Source organism: Mugil cephalus, chromosome 4 (assembly GCF_022458985.1).
Source record: "Mugil cephalus isolate CIBA_MC_2020 chromosome 4, CIBA_Mcephalus_1.1, whole genome shotgun sequence".
Taxonomy (NCBI): Eukaryota; Metazoa; Chordata; class Actinopteri; order Mugiliformes; family Mugilidae; genus Mugil; species Mugil cephalus.
The window spans coordinates 20,662,165-20,688,390 of record NC_061773.1 but is presented as its reverse complement, the minus strand read 5'-3'; the positions used below and the strand labels follow the sequence as shown (position 1 = coordinate 20,688,390).

The window sequence follows — 26,226 nt, the reverse complement described above, 5'->3', positions numbered from 1 at the left end:
CCACCCACCCGCAAGGGGGCTGAGGCCTCTGCCTCCCTCTTCTCCTTGTCCTCCCTTGATATCGGGGGTCCTGGAATGGAGGAGTAGCACTGGATGCGAGGGCAGGAGGGGGGGCTGGGTCGCCCTAGTTGCCAAGCGAACACCATATGGGCAGCTCACTGGTGTTACTGGGGGCCCGGGGCAGTTCCCAGAATTCACATGATAATGAAGCTCGGGGCCATTCAGAGTGCTGGCCTAAAGCTGGGGCTAAGAGCTTTTGATAGCCCCCAGCAGCCTGTAGGCCTGCCCACCCCGGGCCCAGCCAGCTTTCCTGCCAGGCACAAACCACCTGTTTGATTTTCCCAGGGCCCTGCCACAGCGGAGGGAGAGAAGAGAAAGAGGGAGCAGGGAGGAGGAGGAGGGGAGGGGCAGCAAAGGAATGTCTCCCTCTTATTTTGTCACTGAGTGTGTACTTCCCATTCACTTCCTCTTTATAAGCCTCCAGCCCTCCCCTCACGTGCACACACACACACGCACACGGCCTGCAGCGGACGCGGGACAGGCGTGCACGAGGACGCGGCCGCGCACCAATATAACCTAGATGCACATATGCACACACACCCCTGCTGACCCGCACACACGGCCTCTCTCCCCCTTTTGTTAAACTCCCCGAAAAAAACAATCCCAGGGAGAAGAATGAAGTTTAAAAGTGGGACACCTTCTGCTGCATCCGAGTTTTCACACAGGCAGATTCCTGGACGAGGGCCCCGGGTGAGAAACGGGGCGCCGCTCATCTTGGATGCAGCCCTACATCCTGGGAACCAGGAGAGGATCTTTAGCGGGCAGCCGAGGGGACGGGGAGACTGGCAGTAGAGGGACCCCGACGGAGAGAAGGGGTGGGCGGTGGCTGAGAGGGCGATGTGCACAGGGATGGGAGGGAATAGGAAAAGGGGGTGATGCTTGTGGCACTTTCGGGGGGTTGATGTATGTTTACAAGAAGGGCACATTCCTTTACCGTGAGAATGGCTGGTCGATGCACAGCAATAACACCGGGACAGGCAGGGCAGATGGCCTCAGGGTTCCTTCACCCGAAGCCGCGGCAAATGAAAACAGCGGTTCGTGGGCGGCCACTTCTTGTTACGTGACTCAAGCCCGGCTCAACAAGTATAACTATAGGTCAGTTTAAGACGACATTTGCATATAAAATCCAGTCTGAATACCTGCTCTCTTCCCTGACAAGTTTCTGTGGTAGAATATTTCCTGCTCCGAAATCAGGTGGTGCGATAACAGTGGCAAGACACACAAACGCACGCACTGGGAGCACAGGTGTGCAGGTGTGACACTGTGTACTCTGCGGCCACTTCTAGTTCCCGGTGTGAAGGCGGGGCAGCGTTCCTACAGTTTAACCTGAAATGCTGCCTCGCTGGGGGCTAAACACCTGCGCTGCGCTCACTTCCACCCCACACACCCCACCCCACCCCACACACACACACATACACACACCTAGCATGCTCTCTGGTTACTATAGTCCCCTGGCTGAGCTGTTTCTTTTTGCACATTATTTAGGTCAGGTGTACGTGGGGACTTCTGCATAGAAAACATTACAATAACCCTGCACTACGGCTCTGCTGTGACAAGAATACACGCACCTACACCTGTTGCACCTGCTTGGCCGTCTGTAGGGCACATGAAAAGACTTCCAGATTCCCACACCCACGTAAATTAACTTCCTCTTGCTGTTGCTCCCTCTATGCAGCTTTGATAAATAGAAACAACAAACAAGCGGGGGAAACTTGAGCGGGCTCAGATCACAGCTGAGCCAGCAGAGATTGTTAAGGTGGAACTTTAGCGTCAAGAGCGTCAGGAGAATGAAACAAAAACTCCCCGAGGCCCAAATAACTTGATTATACCCGCTCCACAATCAAAACAAAAGTGGCAGGCCCAATCTGTTCACTGTCAATGGCGGCTCTCATTTGTCAAGCCCATCCAAGAGGTTGGTTCTCAGGCGACTCGCACAATGCCCAGTGACAAACAGGAGGGCTCTCCTTTTAGCCCTGCCTGCCACCGGGAAGCCCATCTGAAGTATTAATCTTTTGGTTGAAGAGTGGAGGAGAGGGCTCAGCCTGGCCCAGCCATTGTCCCCAGGCCTGGGCCCTCTGAATGGGGCTTTGTCAGCTCCCCAGCTGCCACTGTCCATGCTCCATCTTTGGGCTTTGGCTCCCATGTCCCCTGGCCGTGCTGACTGGACGCCTCTGTGCAGCTGTGGGGATGTGCGGGTTAGTGTGTGTGTGTGTGTGTGTGTGTGTGTGTGTGGGATGGAAAGAGAGGTCAGGTGACAGGCCATTTGTCTCATAACACACAGAAAGACACACAAATACGTGGCTTAACATAGGAGCTTACTTGTCATTTCAAAGCAGCGCATTCAGTTGCCATGGATTCTTAAAAACAACATTATGAGTGGGTCCCATCTTTACTTTGGTTTCTCATGAGAAGTTCAATAAATATGTAGTTATGAACCTACAGGTGACATCACAGGAAAACGGTCACAGCAATTTGTTGGTGACATCTCAACTCCTTCTGCTGGTGGTGACCTCTGATCTCATCACTACTGTCGATGACTCAGCTAAATGTGCCGTACGGCTCAAACGCATCAACAGTTTCCCTCCGTCGAGTCCGGCGGCGACGAGCAAATTAGACAACAGCGGACGCAGAATGGGGACAGAAGCCGTTATTTATTTGTTCCCCATCTCCCTCCTGCAGCAGGGGGGCAGCTGGCCAGCAGCAATCAGGCCTGTCCCCCATAGGCATCCTCTGGCTACCAGCTGGGAACAGCTGTTCTGTCCTTCTGCTACCAGTGGACCGGAGCCCTGCTGGAAGTCCTGCAAAGCGGAGGGCCTCACAGTAACCTGCATTCACACATGGACAGGTCCTGCTAATGAAGAGGCCTCATTAGGCTACATTTACAGTTTCTTTGGAGGTGCGTCTATTGTTCGGTCCGAGAGGGGAGCTACAGCTGTGGGCCTGCCCGGGACAATGGCGCACCTCATCAGGTTGTCTTTCCAGTCCCGCCGCATCCGCAGCACGGAGTGAGCGTTAACTAAGTGCCGTGCGACGCCGGAGCTGCCATGCTTAATGAATCTGAGGGAGGGGTGAGGTGGGATTGGGAAATAGTTGCTGGTGGCACTGGACGGAAAAAAAAAAAAAAAAACTCTGGCGTTATTAGATTTGCAACAAGCCGTAACACTGTCTCCCATTGTGTGTCCCTCCACCCCTGCCCTCCCCCAAACTCCTAACCGTAGAGAAGACCACTAGTGCCCCCATGAACACCCCCTACACACATACACGCACACACACACACACACACACACTCACTCCCAACTAAAGCTCTCTTCTCCAGGCAATTGCCACTGGAGTGGAAAGTATTCCAGAGCACAATGCCTATGCTCTCAATGGGTGCTTTAGCATGCCACCAGTGCGCTGTCACCAGCAGATGGGGAGCTAATTAGAAGCCATTAAAGGGCTTTGATAGTGTGTGTGGGAACCAGGCGGAGGGAGATGGCCACAGGGGTGTAAAGGAGGGGCGAGCTTCGGGTCCAGTGAATGCACACACACACACACACACTCACACACAAACACAAAGTGAGGGAAAGAGATATAGAAAGACCAAGATGTCCCAGCAACTCCTCTCTGGCCAAGGACGCAGGCCAGAGGACACCTGTGAGGCTTCAAGGATCTCCGTGAGGTTTCCGGCACACACCACCTATCAGATGGAGATAGTGTTCCTGTAGCTTGCCCCTGGCTCTCAGGGAAGGGCACCCAATTTACCCATGCAGTCTGCCGCCTGCACACAGGGGAAAAACACCCAACAGGCGGCAAAAAGGCTCCAGCCGGTCTGCGCTGCCGATGACACATCTCTGAACCAGGATTCCCACAGGAAGTGAGTCCTAACCACTGGTCCTCAGTCATTACAGAGGCTGGGCTGCCCAGGGAGGTGCCAGGCCGCGCCGGGGCACACAAAGAATTGAGGCGTGAACGTACGCAGCACAAAAACACACACACGCACAGAAGGTGTGACACATAAACTCCTGGCGAAAACTTCCTCTACCTGCAGCCGTGACTGATGAGTTTCGAACGCCAGCAGCCAATCATCAATCAGCTGAGGACAGATGTGACACTGTGGTGTGGTAAAAGTGTTTTTTTTTTTTTTTTTTTTGTTGCTGACACCACACTCACCCCCGCTCAGTCCCATATGAGCCTCTCCACACACCTGCACACAGGTGTGATCATTATCAAGCAAACAGGAAGAGCCTGACTGGGAACTGGAAACTAATCCCACAGCTGCGAGGAGATGGCCTGTGTGTGCCTGTGTGTGTGCGCGCGTGCGTGCGTGTGTGTGTGCGCGCGTGCGCGTTAGTAAAAATTGTTGAAAACTCGCGCGCGCTGCTCTCCTCTCATAATCAAATTCCTCCCCGGTTTCTTTTCAACAGCGCGTTTCAGTAATCACGCTGAAGTCAAATCCTCTGTCTAAGAAACCATTTATTCTCGTCCTCCGCTATTACTGTGCTTTCGGCCACTTTCATGTTCCAGGAAGTAGTACGAGCACTACTTATTGTCCTCCCAGCAATAATAACAGCAGCAAAAGTGACAAAGCATCGCTGGAATGTCCTATTTCCTCTCAATGAATTCCTGCACTAACTTTTCCCCTCGCGGCTTCCTGTAGTGTGCTTTTGTAGATCTATTTGCTGTGGCGATAAAGAGGGCGTATTAGCTAATACGTTTCCCTTCCACCAAATGAAACAGTTTACCCTGGAAAGGGCTACCGGGAAACCGTTTGTGCGTCCGAGCGCAAATATAGCCAAGATACACAATGTCCTAAAAAAAAATGCAACTGTTGCTCTTCTGCTGTTTGAGTGACGCATGTATATTGCAACAGCACTGACAAAAACAGTAGTAGCCTGTTGCAGAAATAAAACGAGAAGTGATAATCAGCTCACACATAAAAAGAAGTCCACAGGGAAATGAATTCTGTGTCAGCGATGAAGGATTGAAAGGGAGCTGAGAAGAGAGGGCACTGCCATTCTGTCAGTTTAAATCAGGAGCTAATATGTTTCACTTTTCATTCCCCTCCTCTGCCTCTTCCCTCTGTCTTCTCTCTCCCCTTGCCTTGATGTGCTGTAAACAGGCTAAAAAGGGCCCAGCTGTGTGGAGTTATTGTTGGTGTCAGTAGGAAGTGCTGATAGCTTTTGCAGCTGAACAAAAGCTGGATGAGGGGAGTGGAGGGGCGCTCCAGACACTGTGGCTCCAGCCTAGATTCTCTCCCACAATCCCTGCACCGCACTCCCATTGTTCTGCCCACCCGGCCTTCCCTCCGCCCTGTCAGCTGCGACCTAGGACAGAGGGCGAAAAAAAAAAAAAAAAAAGGAAAAGAAAGGAAAAAAGAAAGTTTTAAAAAAAGTTTTTACAGGCTACTGCTGCAACAGCTAGAAGAAACAGCCGGTGGTAGTTAACTTTGTTACAGCATTACTGACGTTATCTTTGGTACGGTACAACATCTGCGCCAATACAGAGTCTTTATATAGCTTTTATATTAAAGTCCAAGGACAAGTGAAAAAGAGTTTATAAAAACTTTTAAAAGTTTCATGCAAAAGTTGATGCAGAAACCAACTACAATTCCAGATTTGCACAAAAACATAAAACGTTTGCATTTATTAACCATTACATGACTCAAACCTGCTCATTATGAGCATTTATAAGCACGATATATAAAGAGTTTATGTCATAGAGTAAATATAAAATTTAATGAAGATGTTTTTGCAACTTTACTATTATTTAATTCATTTTACAACTTTTTTTAAAAGTTGAATAAGTACTCTGATCTAGACATACAGGGACACTGCATTGTTTATGAGTTTATCAGTAATAAAATCCCCATAATATAATATAATACTGTATGGCAAAAGGATACATAAGGCATGGGCCATTTGTGTTGCTTAATGAGAAGATTTTTTGATTAATTAATTAGTTATTATTATATTTATTTTTTTGATACTGCTGCAGTTTTAGAAAGAAAACAAAAGTGGAACTAAAGTCTGAAAAAGTTTTGAAAAAGTATAAAAAAAATACACTTAACTGCATGAAAAAGCATCTTTTAGGGGGGAATAACCTGAATAATTGTGATGCATGAGGCAGAATCAGAATCAACTGTATTGGTGCAGGATATTTGCACGTACAAGGAATTTGACTCGAGTAACTTTTGCTCAAAACGCACACAAAACACAAGAACATAAACAAAAACAAAAACACAGAACTTCAATAAGTGTAAAAAAAAGAAAATAAAAAAATCTCGAACCAACTGTTAAACCTTAATTAGACTTAAAATAAAAAAAAAGAAAGAAAAAGTTTGGAAGAATGCATGTGACCATTAACAATGTTTCTGCAAATAAATCCAAATGCACGAAAGTTTTATAGTCAGTGAAAGTGGTTGTTTGGAGGAATGCGACTGTTTTTTTTTCTTCTGTGTTAAAATGCGCTAACAACATAATGACGAGCCTTCCTCCTTTGTAGCCGCGCTGTTAACCGGCCGACTGCGCTTTGCTCTGCAGGTGCGCTGGGCGGTAATCTCATCCCGCTGCTTTAAGGTGATAAATGGACGACAAAGCTCCGGAGCCGGTTTGTTCTCAGGGCTCCGCGCGCCACGCAGGTGAATGGAGGAGTGAGGAGTGCGAGCCCTCTTGTTTGACGTCTCCATGGAGACCGCCCGAGCGGCGCCAGGCTGACAGGCGTCAGGGCTCGGATGAATGGGTGACGTCACCGCGCTGGCGCCTGCCAGTCTGCTCGGGCTTGTTTGGACAATCTGGGGGGAAGATTCAGAGCGGAGCGATGCGATGTGAGCACACACTGCAGAAACATGTGAAGGAATCCGTGAAAGCTGCTGCTGCTGCTGCTGCTGCCGCCGCCGCCGCCGCTGCTCACACTGGGCTTCCTTCAGCATTAAGAGCCAGAAAAAAAGACACCCTGTGCTTCGGGAGAAATCAAGTTTGTGAGCATAAAGAAAGCTTTGAGCCGCGGCGAGTACAGATTGTATCGAGCATGAATGACTGCGCAGTTTTCCCCAATCAGTCAGCAATCTGCCGTCAGACCGTGCTCTCGAGTGAATGATCAGATTCACCCAGCTCACATAAAAGTTTGTTCAAAACAAACTTTATCTTGAACCTATTAAAAGTTGAGTGAATTAATCGAATCTTTTTTTCCCCCAGAATCCTCTGGCTCCTCTCGTGTATTTAATTCTCTAACTTTACTGTACCATTGTCATCCACATCTGCAGCGCCATCGACAATGGTGAAAGGCAAATCTAGGGCACTGTGGTATCCTAATTATCATTAGCCATTCACCCTATTCATCCCGTCCCATCCCACACACATTCTCACAGCACATACCCAAGCATTCACCACCCCTTGAGTGTCCCCAGGCAATCTACACCTGCAGAGTCCCCAAGCCATGGACAGCTGGATTCCCACATATTACCCATAAAAGACACACATTTGTTTCCATTTGTAACGCCATCCCTCAAACAGATTGTAAATCCCGATAACCAGCCGAGCGCTGTCATTGGCTGAGCGCGGGGTTTTGGTCTGCCTCCTCAATACAAATGCGGCTCTCGCATTGGTCCCCCGCCTTCAAACAGGACGATTCGGACACGCCCTCGACTTCTGCAGCACTATAAAGCCGAGGAGGTTTGCCCATGTGGATGTTGCGAACTGTCAACATTATATTGCTATCATCTCTGAGAGGAGGACGAGCCTCTTTGCTGCAACTGCCTTTGTTTTTCCTTCTTTGGAAGCTACACACCATACACTAATCAAGATGAAGGTTGTCGGATCTACCTGCGCCCTGAAGAGCAAGGTCGGCGGCGAGGACATGGTGCGCTGCCTGTCCGATCAGAGCCTGGCCATCTCCAAATGCAAGCACCCGCTGCTGGACGAGCAGATGAACGTCTTCCTCCAGGACATGAACAGCTGCTACAGCAAGCTGAAGGAGCTCGTGCCCACCCTGCCCACCAACAAGAAGGCGAGCAAGGTGGAGATCCTGCAGCATGTCATCGACTACATCTCGGACCTGCAGGTCGAGCTGGACGAGCCGGAGAAGAGCCGCCAGCACTCCGTCGGCGGCGTCCCCCGCACACCGCTGACCACTCTGAACGCAGAGATCACCAGCATCGCAGTCGAGGTAAACATCTTGTCACATGCCGCAGAATAAATTCCGAGAGCAGCCCGGTGTCCCACACAGCTGCGCGTTCCACTGTGATACTTTGTTTATGTCGTTAGGCGTGCGTAAAGTTGCCAAGTCCGTGCGTAAAAGCTCATTCTGCGCACAAGTTAGATGTGTTGTGTCCATGCATCTCACATGTACTAATCAACCGTCATTTCTTTCTCTGTCTCCCCTCAGAATGGATGCTCAGATGACAGGATTATGTGCCGTTAGGAGCTCGTGGAGCATCGCCCCATCACCCGACAGCGAGCACCGCGAAGAACGAACAAGGCTACTTGATGTGACTTCTCGACCACATCAGCAATTGAAACCTTGAACTGTGTAGGGACGTTTCAAACTCCCAAATGCTAGAAAAAAAAATATACCGCCGTGTGGACATCCTCCGGCAGCGAGTGTCTGCGTCACTCACGGCTCTCGATTCATCAGAGGGTCCTGAGATGAGGAGAAGAAGAAGAAGGAGAAAGAAGACCGGCGGTGTCCAGATATAGACTGGGTTAGCCGGGGGGACCAAGACATGTTCAGTGCAACCAGCATCGCTCGTTGCGTGTAGAGTATCTCAAGAAAGCTTATGATTCTGTTACACTCTTTGTATCTTAACCATATAGAGAATTAAACATTTTGTACAATTTTTAAAAAAAGCTATTTTTCTCAGATTCCTGAGCGACAAACTGTATTGTATATTACAATGCCACAGTATGTGAAGATATTGTTTTCTTACAATGTACTTTATTGGTGTTTTTATTAAAACAAGACAATTATTTTTGAACAAGATTTCTTCTTTGTCACTCTCTCTCTCTGTGTGTGTGTGTGTGGAAGAGGAAGGTAGTGAGAGGTGTAGCACATCTTGTCCCGGGGGTTGTTCAGCGTTAATTTTCTTTCCAAGAATTTTAGTTGTGAAAAATAACACCCCCGTGGCTGTTACAGCCGTATTGTCCTTTAGATTATAAACAGATTTACTCATATTCATCGGGACATGTCATCTTGTGTGCTCAGTTTTAAACTGGCTGCCACTTAAAAGTGCTACACCCACAAGGAGCTGTTAAGTCATTCAGGTTACATTAAAGCATAGCTGGTGGTAAACATAATGGCTCAAAGCCAGTTAAATTGGTAATTTGCCTCATTAAGGTATCACGTTACAAGAGGAAGTCTCACTTAAAGCGTCTATAGATATCTACAAACACAATTCGCAGTCATCACAAATGTATTCAATTAATTCCATACTCCACATGTGTTTAACAAATCCAATGACAACGGAGTGATTTATGGTTTATATGGAATGAAAAAAAAAAAACAATAAACACAAAAGGCTTGTTTCACTTCATAAAACGTCCATTTAAACCTGGTGTTTCGATATGTCATCGTGTAAATCAGCAGTTTTTTAAAAGTCTCTCCCGGCACTGCAGGGGTTAAAATGGCTTTGGCGAGGCGATTCGTTATAAGATTTATTCTGTCTCCCTGGTGCAATGTTTTTCCCATTTCCCTGCGGTGCGATGCGCACAGCTGCAGCCCCGGCGTGGCCAGTGTGTGATGATTGTGTTTGTGTGATAGCTTTGTGCCAAGGGCAGGGGAGGGCGGCGGGGCCCAGACTGAGCGGCGCCTCGGCACACCTGGGGAAGTTCAGGTTAAATAGCTCCACATTCCTCAACACACAGCTGATTGAAACATTAACAAACAGTAATCCGTGGGCCAGGCCGCAGATGGGCCGGGAACCACGCCAACACGGAGAGAGAAAGAGAGAGAGAGTTGCTCTCGGGTAGAGATTCCCACAGTACAGTCATATGCCTGAAGTTTGCTATTAATATATACACTTCTTCTTAAAAGGAAACCTACATTACTCGAGCAACTGGAGAAGCGTCTGCGAGCACTGAGCACAGTAAATGAACTAATTCCTTTAACGTTCAAACTTTCCGTTTAACATCTCATAGTTAATAAACTGTAATGATCTATAAGACACATACTTTTTATGGAGCGTGACCGAGCTGTGGAGGCTGTTGTTCTACTGTTCACAGTAAATGTGCACTTAACATCTCATCACATTTAAGCAAAATTAAAGCTGCCTCCTAAATTTTATATTTACTTTAGTCATAATTGTTGTTATTATTTTAATCCCTGCGTCTGTAAACGTGAATCAAACCTCATGTCCCCTTCTTCAACTCTCTCTCTGTGGAGGTTGGCGTCCTCCTGCGAGCACGAAAGGGATTGCAACCCTGAAAAGGAACTTGTGTGGCGAAGAATGAGCCGTGAGAAGACAACAGCGACTCCCTCTGGTGTCATGAAGAACCTGCGGCTTAAGGGGCCTGAAGTACTTGTTTCTCACGTTTATGTTTTTACTGCCTCGCTACTGGTGGATCTCATATAGATAATAAAACACAACAGAAACACACTATCATAAAAATAAATATTAAATCTCACCATTTTCTGTCTAATATTTACTCGAGCACTGTACTCAATAAATAGTTGAGAACTGTCCACACTCATATGGAAACACAGGGACAATGATTAGTTACTGCTTCCCTTTGGGCTTGTGCGTCACGTTTCCATTTTGTTTGTCATCTGGTGACCCTCCGGTGAGGCCCGTCCTCCAGAACTGTGCACTTTACTTTGTCAAATAAAGTTAAAGTATCAATGTATAAATACAGTCCTTCATGAAAAAAAGTACATACATGGAAGAAGAAAGGTGAAGTTGAAGTATTGGAGATGTGGTTTGGTCCCTCGGTTTGTGTTATTAGATTGGTGTTGTGGAGGCTTCAGGTGGGAGTTTCAACCACTTTATGTACAGTTTTATAAACCGACGTGGCGGATAAATGAATAAAGGGAGGGAAAAAAAATGTAGTTTCACTTGTGAGAGTTTCTTTTTATCGTTGTTTTTTAGGACGAGGGTCTTTAACGTTTTTCAGGCAAACTGATGAAAAGATTAAATAGGGACCCCCTACCTACCTACTATATGTGTTCTACATTAAATTTGGCCTAGTGCTGTTTATAAATATACATTATAATCATCACTTTGCATTCAATATTAAGCTATTCAAATAATACACAGGTTCAAATAATTGTTTTTGTATTTCAAACAGCAGGGTGCCCGTGCAACCGCTGTGTGTGTGTGCGTGTGTGTGTAACTGACAGATAAAGAAACTCAAGTTTCTACTTTAAACACACCTGAGATATGTTTAGTGAGATGTCTGACCCTGATGAGAAACACACATGTTCATACATTACATTTACATATACATTAGCATATGTTGGATTCACGTGTTTGAAGAAATTAAAATTTGTGGGTGAAAATTGAGATATATATAAACATATATACATCGCGGACTCCCTAGGTGTTGCAGACCCCCGTATGTTTTAGGAGTTACTGGATCATATGAACATTTATGGAAACAAAATCTCATCAAAATCTCTACTTGTTGCATCTAAAATGTGACCCTAACTACACACCGCTCTTCTCAAGCAGATGTTTGGAAACTTTTACCAAAGTGTTTAGTATTTTAAAAGCTTTTTGTATCATCCATTGTGTATGAAGTTAATTTTTAAGAGCAGAATATTTCCCTCTGGAAAGCGAGGTGTGGTGAGGAAGTATTCGGCAGAATAAAATGTGAAGACTTAAGTAAATGTAGCCAGTTACTTTCCTGTATTGGTTAACACACTCCACCATGATGATCAGTATTAATGCAATAGACGGCACATAATTATCAGGCTCCCTATCTCTGTCAGAAAGTTTGCTTATTTGGTCGAATGCCGTTGCACCATCGTTTGACTTTAGTGCATCTCTCTGTGTGGGTTTGTAATTTCTGTAAGTTGTGTGCTTCACAACACAAATTAGACTGTAATGATGAAAAAGCAAAAACTTTTTCTTTTTAGTCAGAATATTACACTGAAAATGGGAAAGTCTCATTTCTCCATGTGCCCACCTTGGAAACAGAGTAAATTGCACAGTGGTTTTCGGAAGAAAATGGCAGAACCAGAGTCAGGATTGTTTAAATAGAAATTTGTATTTACATCAATATCAACAGAAAAATTCTGTAATATACATCCTGTAAAATGACAGCTTATCTCAGCTCCAAAACAAAGAAAAAAACAAAACAAACCAAATCATCTCTTGCCTTTTTTTTTTTTGCACTTCATCCAAACTTGACAAAAAGTTCCTTTTTCCTGAAGTAACAAAGTCTGGACATAAAATGAAGTCGTTTCCTGAAAAAATAGATGAAATATTGATATGTCTTAGAGTGGATTTCATTCCATTGGTATTTCTCTGTCACAGCAAAACATGCTTTTTTTTGTCTGAATGTAAAAACGTTCTGCTCGGTGGCTGAGTGTTTTTTCCAGTCCTCTCCGCGCTGTGGAACAACCTATTCCATGTCCAGAACCATCCATGATATGTACCCATTTACCATCAGAATAATATAACACATGTCATACAAATGTACACCAGAAGCCTCAGAAACTATACACAGGTGTGGAAAAATATCTTTGGATTGCGCATGTTGAAAAGGTAGATTCAGCAAGTTGATAACAGTCAAAAGAACGTGTTGTGAATAAAAACAGACTTGACAGACGGAGCTGCTGGGCCGACACCGCAGGGACCAGGCTTGTCGTCGAGCCGAGGGATCCGCGTCCCCACCTCCCGTCAACCCCGTCATTCTACGTGGTCGGCGTCTTTGCGTCCTGTTGCGTCAGAATTCACCTCCCCTACCTTCCAATAAAAGCTCCGACGGCGGCGAAGCTCGAACCCTTCGTCGCGTCGCGATACTCGTCACAAGTAAAAAGTGCCTTGCTAAAACATGAAACGCATAATGTTATGGGAAAAATTAAAATGCATTCAGAAGATGACGAACGAAGGAACAGAAAACCGAACTGCAACATTTGCAAAAGCATTTAAAAAAAAAAAAAAAAAAAAAAAAAAAAAGAAGAAGAAGAAAGAAAATCAACCAAATCAGTATTGACCTATGGGACACAAAAATACAACCAGGTCTCATACTCTGTGCAAGACTGGCCCTTTAAAAAGCATGTTTGATATATTTTGTAGAATATTTACAATTCATATTCACAGAGGACATTTGAGACATCTAATACTGCAGTACCGTTTGTTTGCTTATGACAGGGATTATTATGATGCTCAGTTACAGTCTAAAGCATAGAGGCGAGAGTTATTGCTCCAATCTGCATAACATCGTAAACTGTGTGCTTATAGCTTCCCATGACTTAAGAACGAAGGGACATCCTAAGGATAAGAAAAGACAAAAAAGAAAAACCCATTGTTGCGAAGGCATCAAATCTCTAGTAAGGCTGTAATCATGAAGAAATATTGCATCAATCTTTGTTCCGCGCAGAAGCTTCCAGGTAAAGTGCAGCCACAGCCAGTCGTACCGTAGTCCAGTTGTGTAGCCTGGCCGTGTCGCTGAATACTGCCTCAGAGTTTCGTGTCGGTCGCACACAAACGAGCGCACACAGTTTTTAGTTTGTGCACGCGTGCAAGGCTTCAGCTCAGGATGAAACCTCACACATGTTGTCCATGTAGCCCCGCTTTCTCCAGGGCAAACAGTGTACTGCGCCGAGTCACATTTCTGCGTCACATTTTATACTGGGGGTGGAGGGGGGGACTCGAACAGTCAGTGTGTGTGTCCCTGTGTGTGTGTGTCCAGCTCCTTTTCTGGTCCGGTCGGCTCTGCCATTACTGAAAGGGTCCAGAGTCTGCAGTCAGCCACAGGTGCTCAGCAATACTTCTGCAGAGACAGAAAAACCGTTAGATAGGAAAACTCTGCCAAAGGTTGTAACTGAAGCTGGATCTGGATAGTTTTTAAATAGCTAAGATTCATACAGGTCAGCATACAGTACGGGGAAATAAGCTGACTCCAGAAATTCACACATAAAGAAATGGTAACGTTACATGTAAAGACGCCAGCATTGCAAGTTGCTGAAACGGCCATGAATTGCCTTAAATCTTAACTTAAATCTTGACTTAAATCCTCTAGGAAAGGAGCTCCCACTGAATCTTGAAGATTTAAAGACCTTTAAAAATCTGTCTAGAGCCTTTTAACAAACAAAGGCTTCTCACGCAAGTATCGAGTTTTCTTAGTGTGAATTTCAGGCGTTAATACCAATGTTGGGGCAAAAATACAAGATTTTTTTTTTTTTTAAATGGAGTGATCGACCACGTGTCTTTGTTCATGAGTAACTTATTTCCTCTACATCAGCTGAACCTCACGTAAGGCCACCATGTTCCTGTGAGTCTACCTGATCAGGTCCCATTGGTATTCTGCCCATTCCCATAGGGTTCATGCTCATTTGGCCCTGCACTTGTCCTGGCATTTGAGCCATCTGCCCGGCGCCAGACCCACCGACTGGTCCACCCATGGAGTTGTTCATCATCATGGGTCCGAACTGGCCCTGGCTGCCCTGCTGAGGGAACTGCTGTTGGGGGTATGAGCTGGAAAACCAGAAAACCAGAAAGCCGCATGAGTAACTTACAACAACATTCCTTTCAGAATGATCACAAAGAGATGAGTCTTTCTAAATGTGGCGCTACAATGGTTGTTGAACTCATAAGGAATCGTTGCATACGTGTTTCGCGGCATGCCACCCTGTGGCCAGCCTTTCATGTCTCCAGGTGGGTACATGTGTCCAGCCTGTGGATTCCCCTGCATCCCTGGCATCATGGTGGTCTGTGGAGGACCTCCCATTCGTCCTTGCATCATATTTGCTGGTGGGCTGCTTCCTGGAGGCATGAATGATGGGTCCCCCTGCTGGCTCATTCCTGCTAATACATTAAAATGAGTCACAGGTAAGAGACATCCAAGTGGAAACGATACGCCGTGTTCAGAACTCGCATTAAGATCTGATGTGGGAGATCCGATCACAAGTGACCAGCTTCAGGAAAGTGTGTTCAGGCCTGTCGTTAAACACCGGTCTCCACATCCGATCTCAGTTTCGTGCTCTGTATGCAAAAACACACTGACCTCATTTGGGGTGCAGTTCAATATTTTAACAGCTGCTGTCTCTAATGGATCCGGAAACGAGAACAGCGATGTTTTATGAGTGTGCGTCATGACTTACGTAAACACGTTAATAGTTATTGATCTCCATCCAGACATTAGTTAGGGCCGCACAAAACTCATCACAACATCAGTGATTAAGGAAATGCGTAATTTAACCACACACGGCTCCTCATACATCAACATGACCACGATAATTAACACTGAATCATACTCTCATAGTCAAATAAACACTTTCCTTTGTAAATTCTTAACTGGATTTATTTATGTTTAGTTAGGTAACAGCTACAGGGGCATAATATTTTAAAAGGCTCTCATGCAAAACTTTTTTTACATGATCAGATCCCCCATATCAGATCATAATGCACTGTTAAATCTGTCTTAGTTAACTCACCATAGTTACCTCCATAGTTGAAACCCTGTTGCCCTGGTTGATTCATGGGGGGCCCTCCCATCGGGCTGTCCATGCCACCTGGAGCTGTGACATTCGGAGGAGGGCTAAAGGCTCCTGCTGGCCCCTGACCCTGCTGCTGCTGTTGCTGCTGCTGCTGCTGTTGTTGTTGCTGTTGCATAAGCATCATCATCCGCTGCCTTCGCAGCTGCATGGTCGTCATCATCTCCCTGTTGCGCTGAGCCATCATCTGGGCATTCAAAAAACCAGGCTGCCAAATAAGACATTACAACACCTTTATTAAAAGTGGCCATTAAAAAGGAATGGAGACAACTTCATATGTAAAGGGTCGACAACATACCTGACCACTCATTCCTGCAGACTGCATGCCGGGCTGCATGCCTGGCTGCATGCCGGGCTGCATGCCAGGCTGCATGCCGGGCTGCATACCTGGTTGCATGCCAGGTTGCATGCCAGGTTGCATGCCTGGCTGCATGCCTGACTGCATACCTGGACGCATGGCCGGGTTCCCTCCAGGGTTATTTTCCATCTTTATGCCTTGCCGTGTTTGGTTCATAAACTGCCAGGAAAGACCAAATAAAGACAGTTCATTGTCTGCAGAGTGTGATGATATGTCTGAGAATACGGGTGATCTATTTTATATCTATCAAAACTACAACAAATGTGTGTGTGTGTGATCACCTGCTGTCCTTGTAGTCTCTGCTGTAGTTGCAGTCGAAGAGGCTTAGTGGCAGTCATCATGCGAGGTCTTGTCATGTTTGCGCGAGGGTTGCCCATACCCCCGATGCCTGCCATAGGGAAGCCCCCTGTCTGGCCCATCTGATTCATCATGGGGCTGAAGCCTCCAGGAGCCTGGCCTTGCATCGCATTGCCGCCATAACCAGGTTGCATTCCCATGGAAGGAGGCCCCGGGGGCCCAGGGTAGCCTTGGCCATACATGGATTTCTGCTCTGCTGCGATGGAGGTGTCCATCCCTGGGAAAGGCTCTGATGGTGGGCCTTGGCCTTGATCCTTGCCCTGCTGGTGCCCTTCAGGTCCATGGGACTGGTATAAGAAGACAATGTCATGTTAGTGGAAGAAGTAAGTTTTGCAAACTGAGTGCAACAAAACTGGCTGCAGGTATTTTATTCAGTTACTGACAGTGTACACATACTGCAAGAGTATCAAAGCAGACACACCGACTGTGGACGAAGGAGTTACAAAACTTGTGAGCAATAGAATGTTTAATGCTAAGCTAAAAGTGTAGTGATCCCAACAATGGTGATGGAGGTATGTAAAACAAAATATATTCTAAATTATGCCCCATACCTGGCCGACTATTTCAGGGATGCCTAGGGCTCGGTCTATTTCCTGCAGAGCGATGACATCAGCAGTGTTGAGCAGAGAGTCAAGCTGGTCCAGAAGAGCCCGTTCATCACTCGGGCCCTCGCTATTGGCCAGAGGCCCCAGCAGCTCATCCAGAGGGTGTGCAAACTGGTCCCTAAACCAACAAAGGAAACAAAAGGTGTAAAGTGACGCCAAGAAAAGAAGATTGCAGTCACAGCATCAGAACTTAGCTCGACGTCTAACAAGCGCAAGGAATCAAAAGGGATAAGGTTGGGAAAAGGTTTACCTGTTTGTGTTACCCGGTGGTCTGTCCATTCCCATGGCAGAGTCTGGCCAGGAGGGCGACTGAGGTGGTGGTCCGTGTCCACCAAATGGGCTCATCCTCATATTAGCTTCACTGGTACCTACATGGGTGACGGGTGGTAATGTACAATCAAAAACAATTAGTCAAGTAGTCTGTCAGTCCATCATTCAAAGATAATTTTAATTGAGATATTTACACCACTTTATTGAAGTATACAAGTTATGCTCAATCATAAAACATGGCTGAGTTACACATTTACAATCCACAACAGACACATACCCATATCCATAAGTTGTTGCTGCAACATGGATCTGGTGTTTCCAGGTGCACTGTTAGATCGGCTGATCATGGGTCCTCCCATCGGACCGGAGCGACCCATGCCTGGGTGTCCTGGTCCAGCCACAGGGCTGCCACTGGACCTCGGCATTCCCCAGTCCCCTGGCCCTGCCATTGGTGGGCGCTGATGAATACCCATACCTCTACCCATAGCTCCTGAAAAACAGAAAAAAATGAACATTGAGCATAAATATGTTTAGCAACACAGAGATGGTGAGTTAATTGAAGTAATTATTCTGTGCACATCATGACTTAAACAGAAGGCTTGGTGTAAGTGTGTAAGTATTTAGGTTACTTGTTGGATTGCCCCGTGGTGGACACACACCCATGCCTCCAGGAAAGCCATTGGGCATAGCTCCAGATCGAATAGGAACATCTATGTTCTCTTGTTTGACCAGTGTGGGACAGGGAGCATTCCTTCTTGTAGCCAGTCCACCTCCTACCGGTCCATCTCCACACATGGGCTTGGAATCCATGGACAAGGCTCTGTGATAGGCACCACGCTGAACTGGAAGCATGGGAACTCTCTCTCCATCTGAAACAACACCACTGTAGGGTTAATAAACCTCGACAGACTGACTGGAGAGGATCCCACTGTGATACTTTGTGGAAGCACATTTGAGACACCACATACTGCAACTAGTGTCTTAACACATCATACAAGTCAGCAAGATTCTTTACCAAGCATGTTTAGCATTTATACAATACACTGACATACCATGTAAACTGTCAGGAATATTCCCCTGTTTGTTTCCAACTTCTTTTCCAGCTCTGGAGTCTGGTTCAGGGAAGAAACTAGAGCTGTTCCTGGGGACGCCAAGAATGGTCTCCAGGGTCTCCGTCTGACATATCAAAAAACAAGAATGATCAAAAACAATGTCTTCCTGGATATTTTAAAACTCCATCCACAAATATGCACACAGGAGAGCTTTGGAGAAAAAGACCTACCTCATCAGAGGGCTCCAGCTTCACCTTGCTGTCCATGCCGAGGGGCTCAGAGCTGGTGACCCCTGCCCCCTGGGCTCCTCTCCCATCCATATCCTCTAGCTTTGGCTTAATATCTCCACCCTCTTTAGAATCATCTTTATTGAGGAGGTAGTGAAGAAGGGCGTGAGGTTTCTCCTTCTTAGGGCTGTGCTGCTCCTGCTTAGATTCTGATCCCCTTGCGCCTCCAGTGGCAGCGGTCCCCGGTTCTGGCGCTCCTGAATCCAAGCTGCTCTTCCCGGTGGCCTCAGCCGTTATGCGAGCCACTTCATCAGGTGTGTTGCCGTTCTGTAGGAGCTTGTGGAGGATCTTGTGCTTCTCCTGCAGTGACTGACTTGTCAAATGCCCTGTGCCACCACAGGATGACCCAACGCCATGATTCCCACTTGTGGAGGAGGACACTCCTGTTGAGGAGGAAGGACTGGTGACTCCAGCAGTTCCATCTTTAGCTTCAGGGGTGGAGCTGGGCCCGGAGTTTGCCGTGTGATTAGGTGGCACCAGCTCATCTGTAGGGGAGGTGAGTAGCTGCAGTAGCTTCTTGTGGGACTTGTCTGGGACGCGACGGTTGGGCTCTCCCCCACCTAGAACTGCCTCTCCACTGGCTTGGCTGTCTGGCTTGTCAGGAGGGCTCTCGCTGGTGGGGGTGTGTGGGTGCTGCTGAGACTGCGGCTCTCCACCAGCCCCTAGTGACCTGCCTGGGCTCTTAGAGTCAGAGTAGGCTGGTAGGCCTGGTTTACAGGGCCCACCTGCCGTCTGATTGGTGGAGTTGATGCTCGGGGAGGAATCAGGTTTATGAGGAGCAGGAGAGGTGAGTGGGGAGGGCATTGGATTGCCCACTCCCTCACTGATGGCTTGGAGAGCATTCAATGAGCTGCTGGAGAAGGTGGTACCTCCACCTCCTGAGTTACCAGAATGAGTGGAGCTCATCGGAGAGTTCATACCTGTAAAGGAGACAACCAGTCAGAAAAGACAGGCTTATAATTTACTGTAGTGTTGAGTATGTATTGTAGTAGTGGTTATCAAACTAAACTGCTTATTAAATGTTGCGGTTTGTATGAAGGATGTTTGGTTTGTACCTCCAGGAGAGAAGGGGCTGGAACCCGTCTTGGGGCTTCCTCGAACTCTGGGTGAACTCATGACATTATGTGGAGGACCATTAATCCCTGGACTGGCCTGGGTAGGACTGGTCATTCCCATCCCATACCCTCCACCTCCAAGTCCACCTCCAGCTCCATGGAACTGGCCCATCTGCTGCTGATGGTGCTGCGGCGGCTGCTGATGCATTCCGTGGTGACCCATCTGATTCATTTGGTTCATGGAGCCCATTTGATTCAGCGAGTTCATGGGGGAGTTCATTGGATGCATGGAATTCATTTGATTCATCTGATTCATTTGACCCATGTTGCCCATCTGATGCATGGAATTCATTTGATTCATCTGATGCACAGGGTTCATCTGATGCATGGGATTCATTTGATTCATACGACCTCCCCCAGAGTACGGAGGCACTCCTCTCTGTGGCATGTTTCCCTGTTCAGCCATGCCGTAGCCCCTGTTCATGCCCATGCCACCTCCTGGCCCCATGTTCATCTGTTGGTTGGGGTTGTTCATGCCCATGTTTTGAGGCCTCATGGTCCCAGCCTGGTTCCCACGATAACCATTGTGATCCCTACAAGTAAAAATAAATAAAATCAGTAAAATCCATTTAAAAGAGAACAAATGTTACCTAAGCTCTAAAATGCAGTATGATAACTGTCGGGGGAAATCATATTCTTAAGTAGTTCAGAACTTTTCAAGCATCTGTACCTTTGAAGCAAGTGTGTAGACAGGAAAGAGTGTGGTTCATTTGAGTTGGGATTCCTGCAGAGGTCACTCCTCGTTTGGGCTGTGACTGGGGTGCCATCAGAGAGTGAGAAGCGGTAGAAGGGTGTCTCCGCATGGCCATTATGGAAAGCTGGAGGAGAATTAAAGAAAATTAAAGACTGCCCCAAATAGCTGACTATGAACAAAGCGTGCATAGTAGCAATACTGATGACACATCATGTGAGCTTGGTAGTATTGCTTCTTCTTTAGTATTTAACATTTCCCCTTTCTGCAAAGTGAACTGCTAGCATGACTGCATTGCTGTTTATGGTTTGGGACACAGGTCACCAGCTCTCACAATCATGAGCTTCTGGAGCTGCTCCACGATTAAAGTACCAGTAGTCAACAGTGGAAAGATTCTATTGCTAAACAACTCTGAAACACATTGACAGCTTTCCAAAGGTCAGGGCTGAGGCTACCATCAGTTAGATGATTACTACACGCTAACAGGACAATACACTGAGCAGTGCACTGATCAGAGGTCGGCAGAATCTGCTGTGGTTTAGTGCTGCTCCCAAATAGGACCGTTAATATTATAGGTTAGCACGAAGATCATTCTCTGTTAGTTGAAGGTACAGAACTACATACCATCTTGATAGTGGCGTTTGTAGGACCACGGCTGTCCTTCGCTTCGATTGAGGAACATCTGCATGCAGCGTCTCACCAGGTCCTCCCAGCCTGGACGCATAGTGGTGTGAAGAGTGCTCTGCTGTTCAATTTCAATCAGTTTACCTACAACAGAAGATGCACAATTAGTACGAAACAAATGATGATGGGTAGTGGTGATAAAGGGAGACAGAAGGGCTTCAGATGATTAATGACTGTTCAGTGTAGAGTCTATGTGGACCCTGTTAGTTAATAGTCCGCAGTCAATTTAACCTTTCTGAAGCTCCATTTCAGACAGACAAGCAGTTTTATCTACTTGGTCTTCCAGAGCTCATCTTGACTTCTACAGTTCCTCTTAATGACATTTATACGTAAAGGTTTGGGCAGTTGAAAGCCTTTCCCTGCTTTGTAGGCTTAATAGACTTGTAGACTTGCTTAATTATCATATCCTCCATTGCTCAGAGTAGTCGTTGATTGCTAAGTTTTACCACAATGTTGAAGTTTTATCTGGCTCTGGAACTGTTGTGAGCTGGCAATCCTCCATTTACGAGTCAATTAAAGCCTGAGGAATTAATGAGGATCTTAAAGTGCCCATATTCTCACACCTTCTAAACTGGCTATTACGTATACGTCTTTAAAATTCAAAAATCTATGTAGTCTATGTAATATGCAATTCTTGGGTCAGTTAGATGCAGCACAGTAGACACTTACCAGACAGTTCGTGGCGGGTGCTGAACCTCTCCGTCCTCTCTACTGCTGTGATGCGTCGTGCCACACATATCATACACGACTGCAAATCTAGAGTAGAGAGCAATGCAATGTTAGGCCCCTCAGATGATTACACTGGATGAGAAACTTTACAGTCAGTGATACTTACCATCTCCCTCCTCCATCATAGCCCGGGGCTGCGTGAGGGCAAAACATTGCATGGTCTCATAGCGCATAGGCCTCTCTTCTGACAACCCATGACTCTGACCACAGTTCACCAGCATGCGGCAGTTGAAGGTGTGGCTCTTCTGACGTGGTGCCTCTCCACCCCATGATGCTCCATTTGGTGCTGTATTGAGAAAAATGTAAACAGCTCTGAATGTCAAGAATGTGTGCAACCATTCATGCACATACGTGTCAATGCGTGTGACTTAGAATGTGTTTAAACCAATTTATGTTTGCACTTTTATCTCACCATTAGACTTGGGTAGATTCTTGTGAAACTCCTCTCTGTCTTCATCGTGGATGATGGTGTACACGCTGGTGTTAATCAGCTCCTCCTGCTTGTACTGCAGGTACTGTGTCACATTGTCTGACACGAATACAATGCTGCCCTCTCGGTTAACCACAAACAGAAAGCCATCCAAGGCCTAGAAAGACAAGGGGAACATGTGACAATAAATACTAATTAATGTCAAGAACTTTTTTTCCTCATCAACGACATTGGTCAAGCATATGGAAGGGCAGCTAATTGGCGTTGGCCTTTTGCCCTGAATGGTGGTCCCCAAGCTGACCTGTAGGAGCAGCGGTCCCAGATGGTCTTTGTCAATGACCCCTTGACCAGTGGAGGACACATCCGCCTTCTGAACATCGTCATCATTGCAAGAGTTTTTTCCTGAAGACAGACAAAGCACATTGTATTACTGATGCACCTGGATGTATTACCTCACAGAGCTATACATACTACAAGCGACATGTGCATTTTCAGACAAAATGTAACAATGGACATTTTTGTTTTGGACGCCGCTTCATCATACTGCCCGTGATAAATTTATGACAGCCATTCTATGATTCGCTACTTTCTTAATACCACCAACATACTTTTTCTGACCACCAGATGGCAGCACACGTCATGGATGCATGGTTGGCATGCCTTTCTATTTTTAAAATCGGCATGTGTCTGAGGCTTTGTTGGATACCACTCTATATGCAGCACAAGACATCAAGCAAGATGAGAAATAGTGTGACAGAAGATTTAAGACACTTTCAAACCAAAAATTCTTGTTCAACCAAACTGACACTAAGCAAACTGACAAAAAATACCCACGCCTTAAAAAAAAAAAAAAACTTACAGCAGGGAATAAAGATGTGTTAAAGAGGGGTGGGGCAGGAAAAAAAGTGAGTTAAATAGACAACAGAGAGGGACAGAAGAAAACAGAAAGGCCCTCCATCATTCCCATCCTGTAACTATGGTAACCTGGCTGCACAACGCCAGGAACAGCAGTAGCCAGCTGTGACCCTCTGGGTAGATTCCAATATGATTGCTCCCTTTTTTCCCCCCCTTTACCCACTTATCCTCACAGATCTAATCACAAAGCAAAAAACAGGTGGAGGAAAATATCCCCACCTTTGCGTATTTAATCATGTCACATCTGCAAAATGATTGGAAAAGGACCTACAGATAGGAATGACCGTCTGTAAGGTCTGATTTCTGAGTCTCCAGTGTCATTAGTCTCCCAGAGAGAAGCATGGTTTGGCACTAACAGATAGACACTGTCACTGACAGCCTTGAGCCATGACCACCGAGGATTGGTCTCAATTACTGGTGTTCATTTACCCCGAACGACACAAACAGCCAAACTCGCCGTCGGTCTGAGGCGGCCTGGCCGTGAACCAAACAAACCACTTCATCACTGGCATCACCTGTCCTGCAGCAGGGCACTTGACAAGCCTAACTTTGTCCACTGTTTACTCCACAAATAAAAATAGGAGGAAATTTTAAATAAATAAAAATGAGGGTAGATTGTATTTTTTCCCCCACATGTGTCTGTCTACGAGTGTATGGATGTAATCTGAAGAGGTGTGGTACCTTGCTCTTTGATTTGTCTGATCTGCCTCACGGTCTCCTTGAGGATGGCACATTTATCAGGCTTGACGTTGAAGCTGTCAATGTTGGAGAGGTTGGCAGAGATGAGCTCAGCTAGCTCCTCGATGTACTTGCTCTCCTGTTCCCTCCGACGCTTGTCACACCTGCCGGGGCGCCAAGGGGATTAGACACGTTGCCATGACAACCTCACCTTCTCATGCCCCATCCGTATGCAGGCCATACGGGGCTGGTCGGATGTTTCATTAGAAGCAAATGCACGTTCAGAACGGGGATGTTGGCGTGAGGCCGGGAGACCAGGGACGGAGTTGCCGACGTTCCCACCAGAACCGGCAGCAGACACAGTGAACTGACATGTGAAATACACTTAACAGATGCTGTGGCACTCACCCTAAGCCTGGTGTGTCGCAGGTGGACAGTTTACGTTTGCGGTCTGAGCACAGCGGCTCCAATGAGTTGTCTCCTACGCCACTCATCTTCAGCGCATATCAGCACCTGAAAGCACACATGCACACATCATATATATATACACACACACCTATATATATATATATATGTGTGCAAAGAAAGTGCAACATCATCAGAGAGAATAAGAGTGGCATATACGTGCATGCCTGTGTGTAGCATGACCAATTCAAAGGATAAGTGTGTTTTTTGTTTAGTTTTTTTCCATTCCAGAAGGAATAGCTGTAAATGAAGTGATGGTAGATTCCCATAGATTTATAAGGGCAGGCTATCCAGTTAGTAAAGCAGTCTTAGCTTCTGCTCTGTGTTTGATGGGAGTGAAATCTACTCTGTTCCACTGTGAGAAGCGACTGATGATGATGTAGTGATTTGCAGCCTCGGGGGAGATGGGTCATCCTGCGTTCAGCCAGCCTGCCCGCTAGAATGCTACCACTCTGCTAGCAGCGGCAACACACACACACACACACATACACACACACACACACACTCACGCACTGTGTACACAAACCATTTCCACTACACTTACATGCTCAGGCATGTCGTAACACAGTCTGTGAGAGTAAAGAGTCCTAGCACCTACTATCCCAGCAAGGCACATATTCAGCAGTCAGCCAGCTTTTGTCTAACAGCCTGGGAATGCAAAAGTAAAAAATAAAAGCTGCTCGGGCTTGTGGAGCCTTGAAGCAATTCAGGCGAGGCTCCACGGCGTACTCCAATGATCCATTTACCGCATTCTCTTTACTCTGCAGTCTCAATACTAGGCTACATCCGTTCTTTCTTCCAATCGGTTTTAACTTCTGCTCCCGATACCCTCCCCAAACAACCCCTCCCTTTTCTCCCTCCCCTCTCTCTGGGTGTAGCAGTACTGAGGTCCCTGCCCTTGTTTTCTTGCTCTGGCACTGCCCCGTGTCTGACCCCCTCAGAGTTCAAATTAAAGGAAACCCCTGTAAGCCAGCTTCTAAGGTCATTGCTTTTTCCTCTTCCCACCCAGAAACGAGCACAAAGCCGTAGCGTGTGGCCGCACGGCCAGATTGTTCAACTGAAAACTCCGTCCCGCACTTTGTGTACGTGCGCACAGGCGCACAAGAGTGAGCTCATTCCAGAGAGGAATAGTGTAGAACGGATGGGAGCCATTATGCAACTCCTGCTCTGCAACTGCAGGCTAGGACATGCAGCCCAGTCACCCACCACCACCACCACCACCACCACTACTACTACTACTAGAAGAGCACCAGGTTTCAGACACACACACTCTGCACCATAAATCTGCATCGCATACTTCTTGTCTGTCTATCTTTCAGCACCCCTCTCTAAATCTGCCTGTCGTGCTCCGGCTGTGACTCTCACTGCCCTCCCTCCTCTCTCTCTCTCTCTCTTTCTTCCTTCCTTCCTTCCTTCCTTCCTGGTTTCTGTCCTAAGGCTCACCTCTGCAGCAGTGGAGAAAGATGACATCAGCCCTCAGTCAGCCACACATCCTGAAACAAACAGCAGAGCTGTGTGCTGCTGGGAGTCTTTCTGAGAGCAGGGATTCCATAGCGAGGTAGTGGGGTCGCTACGTGGAAAAAACCAGGCTGAACGTAAACAGCGTCCAATATGGAAGTGCAGTATTCTTAGAAGAAGGCTTCTTAATGGCGCGTCTTAATAGGACGTAATTGCAGCAAAGACAGGCTCGTAACGTACTGTAGTGTTGGGCATGTACTGTAGTATTTTTAGTGCCAAAAGTTTGTCATGACTGATATCTGAAAACGGGCAACCTATGGGTAAACACCTCTAGAGCAAAGTGAGACCTTGCTAGCAGCAGCAGCCCACCTAAACCACAGATGAGTCTCAACAGGCCTGGCAGTATGCCACTGACCTGAATCAGCTGCATCTGACAACG

General features: G+C 46.7%; 2 protein-coding genes across 10 annotated transcripts in view; one reads left to right on the top strand and one right to left on the bottom strand.

The window, feature by feature from the left end:
* Positions 1 to 7,716: 7,716 nt before the first annotated feature.
* On the top strand, positions 7,717 to 9,018 carry id1 (inhibitor of DNA binding 1, HLH protein). The gene is made up of 2 exons (XM_047583942.1): positions 7,717 to 8,205; positions 8,425 to 9,018. The coding sequence occupies exons 1-2, from the start codon at positions 7,843 to 7,845 to the stop codon at positions 8,458 to 8,460; spliced, it is 399 nt and encodes a 132-aa protein (XP_047439898.1). The 5' UTR covers positions 7,717 to 7,842; the 3' UTR covers positions 8,461 to 9,018.
* Positions 9,019 to 12,220: 3,202 nt separating this feature from the next.
* The window catches only part of LOC125006720 (nuclear receptor coactivator 3-like), a 28,029-nt gene continuing 14,023 nt past the window's right edge, over positions 12,221 to 26,226 (bottom strand). For 3 of the 9 annotated variants that reach the window (XM_047583019.1, XM_047583020.1, XM_047583021.1), the window contains 21 exons: positions 24,273 to 24,377; positions 23,868 to 24,028; positions 22,573 to 22,673; positions 22,254 to 22,428; positions 21,948 to 22,127; positions 21,782 to 21,868; positions 21,053 to 21,196; positions 20,408 to 20,555; positions 19,678 to 20,270; positions 18,566 to 19,542; positions 18,336 to 18,459; positions 17,913 to 18,152; positions 17,561 to 17,773; positions 17,264 to 17,381; positions 16,960 to 17,131; positions 16,333 to 16,695; positions 15,992 to 16,210; positions 15,634 to 15,901; positions 14,809 to 15,004; positions 14,482 to 14,674; positions 12,221 to 13,970 (listed from right to left, as the gene is read on the bottom strand). In XM_047583019.1, the coding sequence (XP_047438975.1) occupies positions 13,959 to 13,970; positions 14,482 to 14,674; positions 14,809 to 15,004; positions 15,634 to 15,901; positions 15,992 to 16,210; positions 16,333 to 16,695; positions 16,960 to 17,131; positions 17,264 to 17,381; positions 17,561 to 17,773; positions 17,913 to 18,152; positions 18,336 to 18,459; positions 18,566 to 19,542; positions 19,678 to 20,270; positions 20,408 to 20,555; positions 21,053 to 21,196; positions 21,782 to 21,868; positions 21,948 to 22,127; positions 22,254 to 22,428; positions 22,573 to 22,673; positions 23,868 to 24,028; positions 24,273 to 24,358 (4,770 nt within the window). In that variant the 5' untranslated portion in view covers positions 24,359 to 24,377 and the 3' untranslated portion in view covers positions 12,221 to 13,958. Of the gene's footprint in view, positions 13,971 to 14,481; positions 14,675 to 14,808; positions 15,005 to 15,633; positions 15,902 to 15,991; positions 16,211 to 16,332; positions 16,696 to 16,959; positions 17,132 to 17,263; positions 17,382 to 17,560; positions 17,774 to 17,912; positions 18,153 to 18,335; positions 18,460 to 18,565; positions 19,543 to 19,677; positions 20,271 to 20,407; positions 20,556 to 21,052; positions 21,197 to 21,781; positions 21,869 to 21,947; positions 22,128 to 22,253; positions 22,429 to 22,572; positions 22,674 to 23,867; positions 24,029 to 24,272; positions 24,421 to 26,226 lie in introns of all 9 variants that reach the window. The other 6 variants (XM_047583022.1, XM_047583023.1, XM_047583024.1 and 3 more) reach the window with 6 other exon arrangements.

Coding starts and splice junctions, on each gene's coding strand:
- id1 (XM_047583942.1), top strand. CDS start 7,843: ATGAAGGTTGTCGGATCTACCTGCGCCCTGAAGAGCAAGGTCGGCGGC. Junction 8,206..8,424: donor TCACCAGCATCGCAGTCGAG/GTAAACATCTTG, acceptor GTCTCCCCTCAG/AATGGATGCTCAGATGACAG.